The 13965-nt window shown below is 38.1% G+C and overlaps 2 protein-coding genes across 2 annotated transcripts; one reads left to right on the forward strand and one right to left on the reverse strand.

Annotated features, from left to right (window-relative positions):
• On the forward strand, positions 2719–9124 carry LOC109713102 (rab3 GTPase-activating protein catalytic subunit). Its single transcript, XM_020237066.1, has 13 exons — positions 2719–3031; positions 3124–3212; positions 4059–4159; positions 4789–4982; positions 5074–5252; positions 5567–5899; positions 6305–6369; positions 6525–6573; positions 6690–6834; positions 7805–7889; positions 7993–8062; positions 8310–8450; positions 8611–9124. Exons 1-13 carry the CDS (start codon positions 2860–2862, stop codon positions 8941–8943), a joined length of 1956 nt encoding a protein of 651 aa, XP_020092655.1. The 5' UTR covers positions 2719–2859; the 3' UTR covers positions 8944–9124.
• LOC109713103 lies at positions 9565–10448 on the reverse strand. Its single transcript, XM_020237067.1, has 2 exons — positions 10125–10448; positions 9565–9871 (listed from the first exon to the last, which is right to left on the reverse strand). Exons 1-2 carry the CDS (start codon positions 10349–10351, stop codon positions 9757–9759), a joined length of 342 nt encoding a protein of 113 aa, XP_020092656.1. The 5' UTR covers positions 10352–10448; the 3' UTR covers positions 9565–9756.

Genomic DNA, 13965 nt, shown 5'->3' on the forward strand with positions numbered 1-13965 from the left:
CAAAGATAGTACCGTGTCTTCTTTCTCCGCCTTCGCCCTCCACTTCCACTGCAGCAATTTTCTACCTGCCAAACAAACTTGCAATCCCGTCCACCGCCGCCGACGATGAAGAGAAAGTGCTTCTTGGGGCCAAGAAGCACTTTCTCCGGGCCGAGAAGCATGCTGGCGAGAGAGGTGGAGAAAAATAGTTACACTCCGACGAGGGCGGTGGCTACGATAGAGGGCAAGGAAGAGGTCGTAACCAAAAAAATTATAGAAAAAAAAATAAAAAAATAAAAATAAAAAAAATATTTTTTTCTACAGGAAAGACAAAAAAACATAGAAGAATGAAGAAGAATATGAAATTGCACTGTTAAAATAAAGTTACACTATTTTAAAAAATTTTGTACTATTTTAAATAAAAGTTGAACTTTTTAAGATAGAAATTATACTCTTTGGGTTGAGAGTCACACTCTTTAGGCGAAAGTTGTACTTTTTAGATAAAATTTATATCATTTCTCTTTCTCTTTTTCTTCCTCATTCTCCTTCCATTTCGTTTTCTCGTCATCCTCTTCTTTCTTCCTCCTCCTCCTCCTCCTCCTCATCCTTCCTCTTCAGCTAGCAGCCACCACCGACGCCGTTGTCGTCGTACATGCCCCCGCCGCTGCCGCCATCCACAGTCGCAGCCCCCCTCTGCCGGCGGCGAGACTGGTTCATGGGATCGCCCCAGTCCCGCACCCCCTTGCCCTCGACGAGCACGACCTCTGCACCGTCCATGGCAATGACGGAGCTCATGAGTATGTCTTTGCAATTACGCCCGCGGTCGACGACGCGGCGCGCAAGGCCGAGCTTGCGGGAGCAGCTGTAGCGGTGGAGGAGCGGCCCGGGGAGGAGGAGGAACTTGGTGAGGATGATGGAGTTGCGGTCGTGGCGCGAGGTGTAGACCCACTCGCGGCATGCGGGGTCGAGGTCGTCGGCGCAATCAAAGAAGCCGACAAGGGCGGTGCGGGAGCGCGAGCAGAAGAGGGCGAGCGTGAAGGAGAGGGAGGGCGCCCGGGAGGAGGGCGACGTCGTCATCGCACACGGCAATTGCGCAGTTGCGGATGGCGTGGCAGGGGAGGAAGCGGGCGTTAAGGGAGCGGTTGGGGCTGCGGTGGAAGGCGACACCGGGGGCCATAGGCGAGGAGTGGAGGAGGGCTTCGGGGGTGGTGCGGGTGATGGTGGCGGCGGCGGTGAGGGCATGTACGACGACAGCAGTGGCGGTGGTTGCGAGCTAAAGAGGAAAGATGAGGAGGAAAAAGAAGGACGATGACGAGAAAGTGGAGGGGAAGGAAAATGAGGAAGAAGAAGAGAAAGAGAAATAGTGCAAATTTCACTTAAAGAATGTAACTTCCTCCTAAAGAGTGTAACTCTTATTCCAAAGAGTATAATTTCTGTCTTAAATAGTGCAGCTTTCATTTAGAACAGTGCAAATTTTTTAAAAATAATGTAACTTTATCTTAACAGTGCAATTTCATCTTATTCTTCCTTCTTCTATGATTTTTGATCTTTCCCATAAAAAAAAATATTTTATTTATTTTTATTTTTTATTATTCTTATTTTTGTTCTCTTTATAATTTTTTTTGGTCACGACTTGTTCCTTGCCCTATATCGCAGCCACCACTCTCGCCGGAGTGTAACTATTTTTCTCCCCCTCTCTCACGACGTGCTTCTCGGCCCCAAGAAACACTTCCTCTTCCTCCGCCTTCACCCACCACGTCCATTTATTTGGTGGATAGAAAATCTACTATAATAGACGTGGTGGGCGAAGACAGAGGAAGAGGACGCGTTACCATCCTCGCTATCGTCGCGGAGGGCCCAAAGGCGGTGGAGGAGGATCAGAGAGGAAAAAAAAGAGTCGCGACGCGACCTCGGCAGAGTTGGAGGCGAGGAGGGCGGGGGGTGCGTGAGCGAGAGCGAGGGCGAGGGCGTGAGGGGCAGAGACGAGGCGAGCCATTTCCGCCTCCGCCGCCTTTTTCGAAGAGAGAAAAAAAAACGCGAGAAAAAAAATGAGATGGAAAAATGTATAAGGGTATTTTGATCAGTTTGCTGAATATCCGGACCGAATCTACAAAATCAAAAAAGTAGGCCCAGTTTTATAAAAGCTCAAAACTTATAAATTTTTTATACAAATTGGCCATTAATATTTAATTATCCATCACATATCCTGATTAAAATGCATGCGAATTTGATTTTTTTTTTAAAAATGAGAAATCGAATTTAAATGTTTGACATTATATGCAGCAAGCAAAACTAAACTCATCCATCAACCGAATTATTTGGTTTTACCGTTCCAAATATTTAATATTTGAATTGGTCACGATAAATAAAAATTTAGAGCTTAAAAAATATTTTAAAAATTACTAAATCGAACCTCTTTCACTCTCAGCGTTGCGGGCACTCCACTCCCTCAAACACTAATACCATATCGAAAAATAATTACTAACATAATGGACCTTGTTAGATTTTATTTTATATTATTTTTTAAACGTGGCTGGGATGGTACAATTTTTTTTTAAAAAAATGAAAAGCATAGATACAGCGTGGATTGGATCCAGAATCCACGTATACAACTATACAAGTTTATTAGTGCTTCACTTACTTCTAAACCATTGTTATGCATGTATCCATAAATAAATAAATAAATGCGTTTCTATAGGGCGATAAAATACTTTGTATTTGGGAGTAGTCAAAACCTTAGACAATTTCAAATGTTCTCCTCACCTGTCCAAACTACTACACGGACGTAAATTGAAGAGTTCCCCTCTATGCCTCTATGGCCACTCTCTATATTACCCAGTCCCCTCCCCTTTGATCCACAATCCCCATTTCCCCCCTCCAATGGAACCCTCCTCCTCCTCTTCCTCCTCGGCCACCGCCGCTACGTCCGCCGCCGCTACGTCCACCGCATCTCTATCGCTGGTTTCTAGGGCGAAAACGGCGCTCCACTCCGCCGCGGCGAAGGCGGAGAGGGTCTTCACCGACATCAAAGCCGATCTGAAGAGCGATCGAGGTATCTTTTCTCCGCCCCCGATCCTTGTTGTTTGGGATCTCATCGGGGTTCCTTTGATAGAATTTTCGAGTTTTGTGCTTAATTTGGTATAGATCGCGATGGACAAGCTCAGAGGGAGATGAGGAAATCGACGGATCGAGAGATGGTTGTATCTGATGCATCTAACGAGTCGGAAGAGGAGGTTAGTGAATTTAAGCTCCATTTTCCATTGATTTTTTGCTTCTGAGATTCATTATGCATCAGTTTCCATCTCGCTGCGATGAACAAATGTAATATGTTAATCCAGATATGTTAATCAATTAGTCGTTCAATTGATTCGATTATCCACAGCATGATTAAGGAAGCATTACCTGATAAGAAGCTTGCTAATTTGTTTAAGGATGAGTTGCTTCTTATGGACCATGGTATGGATAGTATGGCTTCTCTGTATTTCTAGCTGGGATAGAGATAGAGATGATAAGAGTTGATTGCGTGTTCGGATTCCTTTCATCATAATGAGAGCTGATAGCATAGTAAACCTGTCCATTTGCGATCAACACATCTGAGGAACATATGGAAAGGCTAAGACTACTAAAGATAGTTTTAAAAATGAGTACGTCTATTTCTGCAAGTTAATTTTAACACTTCATCTCTTAGAAAAAATATGAAACAGGATATATGAAAATTGCGACCTGTACCACAAATAATATGAATTCATGAAAACATCAAGTTATCTTCTTGAAATAAGAAGTCAAACCATGACCTAAGATGCACCATCATTGATCTATCTAGTCTTCAAACAACGATAAGATTGTTTTAACTGGTGGAATTGTCTATGAGATAGCTAATCGCATAAGCAGGAATTTTGATATCTACTTCTACATTCTAATTGAAGTGGGCATGAATTTCTTTTTTCAGTTTAGAACAATGTTTTCCTCAGAAATTGTTTTCGTAACTTCTAGATGCTGATATCTATCCTCATTTTCTTTCTTTCTTTTTAAATGATATGAAATTCTTTTCTCATTCTGTTTGCCTCTTGCAATTTTAGGTTCCAGAATTGAAATCAATGGACGAGGGTGGCTCAAATTTTCAGAGAGAACGTACCTTTCCTCCAGCTTCTGTAATTAAACAGTTGGCTTTGGCCATTGAGTAAGTTTTTAATATTGTAAATTGATATTATCTTATTTTTATTTATCATGCAATCTGCACGCCTTTTAAAGCAATAGCTGTATTCCTTACTATTCGTCTTTGACTTCATAGTGTCATGAAGTTCAATCCTTCATGTTATTCTTCACTAGCTTTTAATGGTCAACAAAATAATAAATTAAAGCTTCATAATTCTGTTATCTTGTTTCTGGGACAGTTAGTAAATGTTGAATCGAGTACCTCTGAAATCTGTTGTGGCTTAATAGAGGGAGATCATGATGTGGGTTTACAGAATCACAAGGCTTTGATTCCTAGGATAGAAAAGAACAGGATAACTATTATGGATGCACGATTTTGCATACGTAGAGGTTTATCAAAATTCAAATCTATTTGGCATGACATCTTTTTTTTATGAAGTCATCGGGTGACCTTTGGGGCCTGAAATACTTTCAATACTGTCTTTGCATTTCATCAATCTGTTTAAGAAGACATCCTTAAGTGATTTGCATCTGATTCATATCTTTTCATCTGTCACCTCTGAAGATATAGATGAGATTTATCATGACTTTATCATTAAAGTTTGTGAAATCTGTCGCTTCATTTGTTTTTGAGTTTCGTAATTTTTTTAACAGAACCGGAAAGAACTGCAAGACTATGAATGATCTTGTCAGATGTTTTGGGGATTCTTCATCTGTTAAAGAGAAGAGTAGCTTGAACTTATCCCTAGTTAAATCACTAGTTCTTCGTGAAAAAGAAGATAAATCAATCTCTGGGTTCTATGGGGATGAGGAAGTCCATTCTTTGGCATGCTCTTTATTTAACCCAGGTATGCTAATTACAACTAGTAATCTTAACTTACATTTTTCTGCTGTATCACATCTTTTACTTCCATATTAATGCTTTCAAGCTATTTGCAGGGGACCATTTTCTTGAAAGAAAAAATGAAAGTAACTCGTCTGCACTTGGTCAAACTTCTTTATTAAAGGATCTTCATGGTGTCCCTCCAGAAAGCTTTGTTTTTCAAATCTCTTTGATTATCGGTGGCATGAATTCCCTACAAAAGATGGCCTCCTTCTGGCACTTTCTTGTCCTTGAAGTAAGTTCATGGCTTCAAAAAGTCTTTTCCTCATTAGAAAAATAATTTATTTGTTATTGGCAAGATTTTATGAGTCTGTTCAGCGGCTTCATGTTGGAAAGTGCACTACTAACTAAACTTGTCAAGACAATAACTATCAATTGATTGTGCCGATGATGATGATCATAATTGTCCTAACATTTTTGCTACAATATCGGTAAACAACATAACTTTTTCTGGCTGTCCACTTAACATCAACCTCTAGAAATTGATGTGTGATGGTATGATTTTCAATCTTGCGGAGTTATCATTAGGTGTCCTTTTTGTACCTGCAGTTGAGGAAATTATGGTCTAAAGAGCAACCAATACCTCGAACACCACTAGATGCCGGACCTGATTTGAATTCCTGTCTCTTGCATCAGCAGTTCCAAGTGATAAATTGCTGTATTGCCAGGAAGCAGAGAAAAAAAGCTGCTAAAGAGTTACTGGATTCTGTTCTCAAGCAAGCAAGTCTTGAGAATTCAGATTCAATCGATTCTTCTTCAAATCTGTTATATGCTAGAAGTAGCAGTGGAAATAATGTCCTTCGACTTGGTGCAGATCATCCATCTGAAAAAGAATTAACGATGTTAGAAACTGGTGAACCCATATATTCCCCAGTTACACAGGTATATTGTTGATTTTTTTTTTCCTTTTCTTGTTCATTTCCCTTGATTTGGATTTTTTAATTTTTTTTAATGCAAATTCTGTGTGATTGGATGCACAAGTGGATGAACTTCTCTATTATTCTAGTTGTTGGTTAGTTTGAGATAAACCCTTGCTTGATGCTAGATGGTATCTTCCCTGAAAAGCAAAACGAGTTACTACAAAATTTTTGTTTTCTGTTGCCAAACAAGCACCATAGATGTATGAAGCACAAGCAATACACAATTTGCTCACACGCTATTGCCCGCTCACACACTCTATTGCGTGAAGTTTCTGTTTTAAAAAAAAAAATCATAAAACAACAACGATTCATTTTTCTTTGCATTTTCATTGTATATCTTGGATTAATGGGTATCATCTATATGCAGGAGGGCCCAGTTCTGACAGAGGAACTTATCAAAGAAGCGGAAGAGTTGGTGCTGAGGACTGGAAGGTCTGTAGACAGCTAATTTTTGTCAAAAATCAAACAGGCTCTTGCATGTAAATTTATAGAGATAGCTGAATTTTAAACAATTTGCTTTACTATCTGTAGCTAGTTAAACTCAGTCGTGCAATTTGTTTTGATGGTCTCATACTTCTAATTCTCAGTGTTGGTGCCGGGTGCTCTCAGCTCTTGTCCGACATGCAGGCTTTCAAGGCAAGTCTTGAAACCTTTCAGGACCAAAATTATTTACAACTAATGTAAACAATAGAACTATTATGTAGATATTATGTGTATTATGTAACTTGAAGAAACATCTATTTATGTATCAGGCAGCAAATCCTGGATGTGTTCTAGAGGACTTTGTCAGATGGCATTCCCCACCAGATTGGACGGCGGATGATCGAGATGACGGTTCAGTAGATGGAGAGGGCTCATCTAGACGTGGTCGACTCAGTAGACGAATGCAGAAAGAAGGTATATAGGTGCATTTACATGAAAACATAATCTCATCTTATAACCTTGAAAAGTGTTTACTAGTCTTACTATAATGGTATTTTAATCCTTGTATATAAGAACTTGTTTACTATAATGGCATTTTTATCCTTGTCTATAAGAACATTGTTCCTTTAAAGGGAATTGGAGTGATCATCTGGGTTATTTTACAGCTTTCCCTCATCTTCCTTCATGTCTGCCAACAAGTTTTTACCGGCATTTTGGGTTACGAATTGTTATCTATTAAAATTATTTACTTCCAAAGTTGTTAAGTGTTGTGTTCTCTCTCTCTCTCTCTCTCTCTCTCTCTCTCTCTCTCTCTCTCTCTCTCCCCCCACGAAAACATGCATACTTGCCCTACTGGTCTATCTACTTATAATGAGCCCTTTCTTTTGAAGACTTAGTTGAGGTAAGGTAGTCATGCTAATACTTCATAGGCTGCGAGTCTTATATTCAATGTTTTCTAATTGTTTCTGACAATCAATACATACTTTGTATAAATTAACCTGGACCTGCTAAGTTGGTATAGATTAACTACTACATGCCCCGTGGCGTACTTGGAGTATTGGCTTGCTTGTCTGGGGAAAATTATAAAACAAAAATTAAATCGACTCTTGAAAACGCCTTTCTGAATTGAGCTGTTTGAAAAGGCACTATCGGTTTGTTAATTAAAAACACCTCAAGCCCTCGACTACTGTTGACTGCGAAGAAGAGAAGCTGCAAACTAACTTTTCGGCACAAAATCCTCATTTTGGCTTCATGCTGCTGCAATCATGCTGCTGCAATAGCTCTAAACTATTTGCCGAACACTGAGCTATTGCTTCTTGAATTGGATTTGTTCAGAAAATGAGGCCAAACAGGCCATTTCTTTCCTCTTTTTTGTGCCTGCTTGATTATGCAGGAGGTTTGCTCATAATGTCTTTCTGATATGACCTATCTTGACCAATAACAGGTAACCTGTGGCGGGAGCTGTGGGAAACAGCGAAAGCATTGCCAACTGCTGAGCAAACTCCTCTCTTTGATGAGGACCTAGTTGTGTAAGTAGAGAAATTCAATTTAGATCAGGAACGGTTGCCTAGATTTTTTTTTTTTTTTTTTTTTTTTTACATGGAGGCTTATTTAAGCTGTTTGATGTTGAAGTGAAAGCATCTTCACTGCATTGGAGGACATCTCACCGGCGAAGTTTTTCGAACAGCTCTTTGTCTCAATTGTAAGCTCCTTTGCTTCTCGGATGGTTTCACTTTGAAAATTTAGCACATTATCTTCTTAGTTCTGTAAGTATTTATAATTTTCTCTATGATATTTGAGCTTTGACTTGAGATTTTTTTGGTCTATTTTTCTGATCTCATATTGTGAGTCTGATTTCTAATTGCATACCGTTTTAAGTGTAATTAAACCGTTTGATCTGAATGTGTTGGAATGTCACTAACTGTAAGATACCATTTTGAAAATACCAGCTTTCTGTGGGCTTTGCAGTAGCAGAAGCAGCACTTCCTGCAGATAGTAACTTGTCGAAGCTGTTCTATGAGTGCAAAGACTATATCAGTGCTGTTTATCAAGCTGATTTGTGGAATGAAAAGTTAGACGATATCTGCAAGGTACCTTTCTGTTTAACAATGCATAATCGGACTGAAATGTAGAAGGGATTTTTTTTTTTTACTTTTTTTTTTTTTTTCTGAAATCCACAAAAAGCTAGATCAAGCTAGCTCTTATGTTTTACACTTCTCGATTTTCTTATGCATTGGCCTATCATATTAGGTTTATGAAACCATAGAGGCAATAATGGTCCATCCAGAAGAAGCCATCATGATTAACGGACACCCAGATGAGACGAATTGTGCTGAAACAAAAAGCCGGTTCAAAAAAATTAACCTCAATTTCATCAACAAAGACAGACAACCATTGTGGAGAAGAGCTGCAAAGGATGAGAAGAAGTCGGAAGAGAAAAAGCAAGATGAGAAGCACGCACATATATTTTCACATATATTTGATAAGAAGGTATCTTTATTCTCTAAAAAGAATCCAAAAGCGGATGCATCTTCATCTCCTTCACCAGCTACCTTGGATGAAAGTGAGTGGACTATTGTTTAATAAAGTTTCGGATATGCGAGTCGAATTGTATAGAGAATAACTGTAAATAACTTGTAAATGATTGATTCAATTCATTGGTCCATTCAAATTGAAACAAAAATGTAAGCGCTCCATTGATCACCTTGCTTCAAACCGCCCACCATTGGTTTCAAGCCAATAAGAATGTCATGGTTTGTCGAAATTGGCATTAATGCATCTATGTAGATATATTATTACCCTGATCTTCAGCAAAAAGTGGCTAATTTGATCGAAGATGATTTTTTTATTATTTATTTACTAAGATATGTTTCTGTCACGCCTTTTGAAACTGTTCCCTATCATATATGCATTCCGCATAAACTGTAATTATAAGCCAATCATGCAATATCATCTCTGGCTTATTTGAGTGGTATTCAGAATATGATAATTCTAAATACAAAAGATGGCGAAAGAAACACACTGCCAATGAGTTTTTTGTGTTATTGTGCATTGTATGATTGGAAGCAGTATCCTGCATTTTTTGTGTTACATAGAACACTTGTTTTCTCGAGGGTACAATTCTATTTCTTTTCATGGGCCTTTTTCAATTTAGATGCTTTATCATGTATGTTTCTTATCATACAGTGCTAACTGGAAACACAATTGAATGAGGCCATAATTTGCTTTTTCATGTCACTGAATATCTTCATAAAAAAAAATTATCATTGCCACAAGAGTGATTATTATTGCATTTAATGAAAAAAAAAGGGGTCATCCATTTGTAGGCCTTTTGTTTCCTCTGTTCATAACATTTCTCGTTGGTTTTTGCTAAAAATTTCATCTTTTCTTCAGCTTTTACTTGTTTGCAGATTCAGCTTCGTCCCCTTCTGCTGTTCCTTGTTGCAGGTCCTTCATTATCATTTCTGGCACCACGAAATTGGCGATCCAATAGACCAGTAACAACACTACACTGCAGAGATAAATTTACAAAAATATAAAATTAATATGATTGCTTTTTATCTGGGGGAGGTAAATCATCATGTTTAGGATGTTAAAATCAAATCCTCAATCCTGGTGTTAGAATCCCAAAAGGAGTGCTATACATTTGCCAAATTTAAGCAATGGCTTTTTAGTGGCCAACAGGTTCCATTCAAAAAGTATCACCATCAACATTGCATCATAAATTACCAATCATATGGTTTTACAGAAGAAGTAACTCTCACCTGATTGGGATCAACACCGAGACGTCGCCCCCCGCGGCCGGAGAGTTGGTGGCCGCGAGGATAAGACCGTCGCCGAGAGCCGCAGCTCGTAGACGAGGATAAGAAGCTAAAGTATGTGTTAGCTTGGCTCCTTTCTTGGGGAAAAGCTGTGGTAGATTTGATCTTAGCTTCTGGATATTCTGGCTTCTCAGAGGAGCAGATGAGGAGGGACAGCATATGGCCTCCATAGTTATCTCTTTAACTGTATGGGGAACTATATATATTTTGTATATGTTGGAGTTTTGGGCTTTGTAGCTTTGTTAAACTGTGAAGGTTTTGTGGATAATGTTACATGCGAGTGAGTGGCTCTTATGAAGATGTGTCGATTCAATTTAAGAATGGTCACAGCATAAATTGCAAAGCACTAATTCTTATTAATTTTATTTTTTAAATACTAAAATTCACAAGGAATTGGCTCGATTCTCACCTTTTTTTAGATTATAGACTTAACGTACATTTCTCAATAGTAAAAGACAAAAACAGAGAAAAGAAAAAAAAATAAAGCATAAATATATAGGCTTTTTTGCTGGCAATCTGCTCATAGCAATATTCATGTTGCAAACTAGTAGAAAAGTTCTTGAGTTCAAAGTTTTGGTTAAAAACAGATAAGGGTTTTTTTTCAATTTAGACTCCGGGCAAATTTTTATTTTAAAAATAGCCCTGTCAAAATTTAATTTGTAAATTGGTCCTAGCCCTGCCACGCAAACGCCACGTCAGCGCCACGCGAGCAGGGCTAGGGCCAGTGTGTTAAGTTGAACACGGTAAACCATTCACCGTGTTCAAATACGGTGAATGATTCACTGTGTTTCATACGGTATATTTATATTCCTTTTCTTCTCTTCTAGGGATGTCAACGGGTCGGGTTTGGGTCGGGTTTGGATCGGGTTTTTAAAAATCCGAAATTGAATTCAAAAATTAAATTAAAATCCGAACACAAATCCGAACATGGTGGGTTTTAAAAATCCATACCTATATTCATATGTTAAAGTTATATGGGTATGAATTTTTAAAACCTGCCGGGTTCGGATTCGGGTTCGACTTTTAATTTGATTTTCAGATTCGAATTTAGATTTTTTAAAATCCGATCCAAATCCGACCCATTGACATCCCTAAAAGAGAAAAAAAGGAATATAAATACACCGTGTGAAACATGGTGAATCATTCACCGTGTTTGAACACGGTAATTGGTTCACCGTGTTCAACTTAACACACTGGCCCCAGCCTTGTCCGTGTGGCGCTGACGTGGCGCCTGTGTGGCAGGACTAGGCCCATTTGTGCAAATTAAATTTGACAGGACTATTTTGAAAATAAAATTTTTTCAGGAGGCCATTTGCAAAAAAAGCTCACAGATAATTATGCATCATTTTGGTATTATCGTTACTTCTTTATTTTCTTACACACAAACTGTAATAATTAAGTGTGAAGATGGATGGTACAGGATGCAGATAACAAAATGTTACCCCTAGCTTTTTCTATTATTAATTTTTTAAATAAGAAAAAGAAATTTCGCTATCCTGACAAATTGAATAGCAAGAATAAAAAACTTAATCCGCCAATTCATTCAACCGTATATAATTTTTATTTGTAGAAATAAAAAAGAGCAACGTTGACAAACAAAGTCAGCTCAATATGCAACTTCTGAATAGCTGCAGATAAAATCATAGAAATTATTCGAAAATTCTATATATACAGTACTTTTCTTATAACACAATTCAAAAAAACACTTCACAAATATACATAATATATAACCGACCGGCTCTAGCATAGATGGTAAAGTGTTTAATGATTAGTGTTTGATGTCCTAAATTTGAAACTTGATTATTCTACGTTTCCAATTAAATTCATTAAAAAAGATAAAAAAATGAAATCGATACCATGATATCTTTCTCATCGATGCAAAGAGTTGTGGACATAGCATTGCCCGTGTACACATGCCATTGCGCTCAACCACTTGACCTAGGGCAAAACCACCGTGTCCAAATGATCTCCATGAATCCAACTGAAGAAGGAAGAGCCACTGAGAACATGCATGAAAAAAAAAAAGTCTCCATGGAGTTAGTAGTTGGCCCTTCATTAACTCCCCTCACACAAAGTACATCTTTCTCTTTCGAATGCCATTTAATCCTCCCCAACGGTCCCCTTCTTATTCACACCCTATATAAACCCCCCCAATTCCCCCCCACATTATAACACACCACTCCTTAACTTAACTTACACTCTTGAGCCCAAAAATGGCTAAGCTTCTTCTCCTTGCTCTCCTCGGTGCTCTTCTTTTCACCACCATCAATGGAAGGAAATTAGTTGGAAACGAAGCCTTTGAGGATCAGAAGTGGCCGCACCACGGCGGCGGGCTCGGCGGCGGCGGCGGCGGAGGCGGAGGCGGCGGATTGGGCGGCGGGGCCGGCGGAGGGTTCGGCGGCGGGGCCGGGGGTGGTGTTGGTGGTGGGATCCCTTGAAGTGTTAGTTTCCGACCGTTGATGTCCCATTTGTGTTTGAAATTTTAAATTTCTGTTTTAAATATCGTTTGTATGGTATGATGCTTGTATTTTGTGTTTGTGTTTATCACATGCAACTTATTTGCTGTGGTTTGTTCATGAGAATAAAGTGCAATGGATAATATATATGTGGGTTCTTATATTCCTTACGTACCTTCATGGATTTTGTACGTAGGATTATGCATGGTTACAGAGGTTTTTATTGTACTTGGAATGAGCTCAATTAATTGATGTACGTGGGGAAAAAAAAATGTAATTCACCATACTAAAGTTCAAAAGTAATTTATTCCAAGAAAAATAATTAATGATTAGACAGAAAGAGATAGAGAGCAACATTTTAATTCCTTAAAAATCGCATATATATACTTCCAAATTTGTAAGAAAATTCTCCCTCACCAGAATCAAAAAATGTAAAGAATTAAGTGACTGAATTTTTCTAAACCGCCCGGATCTTAGTTTCGCCAAATATTATGAAATAATCATTATTCTCTAGAATCCAGCACTGTAAAATATTAGGAAATAATTGTTATTCTCTAACTTAAATTTGTGACCAAATAACTATATGCAAAATTTCCCTAAATCTACCCGGTTTTGTGAAATTTTATGAAATAATTTTTATTCTTTAGCAACTCAGTTTTGTGAATTATTATAAACAAATATGATTCTCTGCAAAACTTAAATTGTTAAACAATTGGTACATGATGTTCCAAGTTAAACTGTATCCCATGGATGTCCCAAGTTAAACTGTTAAACTGGCAAACTTAATATTAATAGTCAACAATGGACCATTTCCAGCACAAGTGGCAAAAGATTTGGTGGAATTGGTACCCGATATTCTAAGTTCGAAACCTAGTTACTTCACATTTTCAGTTAAATTTATTTCTAAAAAAAAAATAAATGAAACTAGCTAAGTTTAATTATTTGTAAAAAAATGAACGCAACATGTAATATGCTATCTTTCTTTTAAATTATTTTTTCAAAATAAAGCTTTTAGGTAAAATATATCATTATCAAATCACAATGTTAAAACTTTTCAAATACCAAAGGTAAAACAAGTAGTCTAATAATTGTACACAAAAAACACAAAACAGAATAAATTATTATTGACTTTTTTTTTTCTGGCATTCAAGCAAGGCCTAAAAGCAAACGAAGAAGTGGTGTGAAATGTACAGATGCACCCGGTGCAGGAAATAATTTCTGGCTCAGCATGTTGTCGTGTTGGCTATGAGTATGACTAGTTGTCGGCTACGTTGACTTGCATACTAGTTTGACTTTAAACTAATTGCATGCATGGTTGACATGTACAT

This window comes from Ananas comosus, linkage group 7, assembly GCF_001540865.1.
Source record: "Ananas comosus cultivar F153 linkage group 7, ASM154086v1, whole genome shotgun sequence".
NCBI lineage: Eukaryota > Viridiplantae > Streptophyta > Magnoliopsida > Poales > Bromeliaceae > Ananas > Ananas comosus.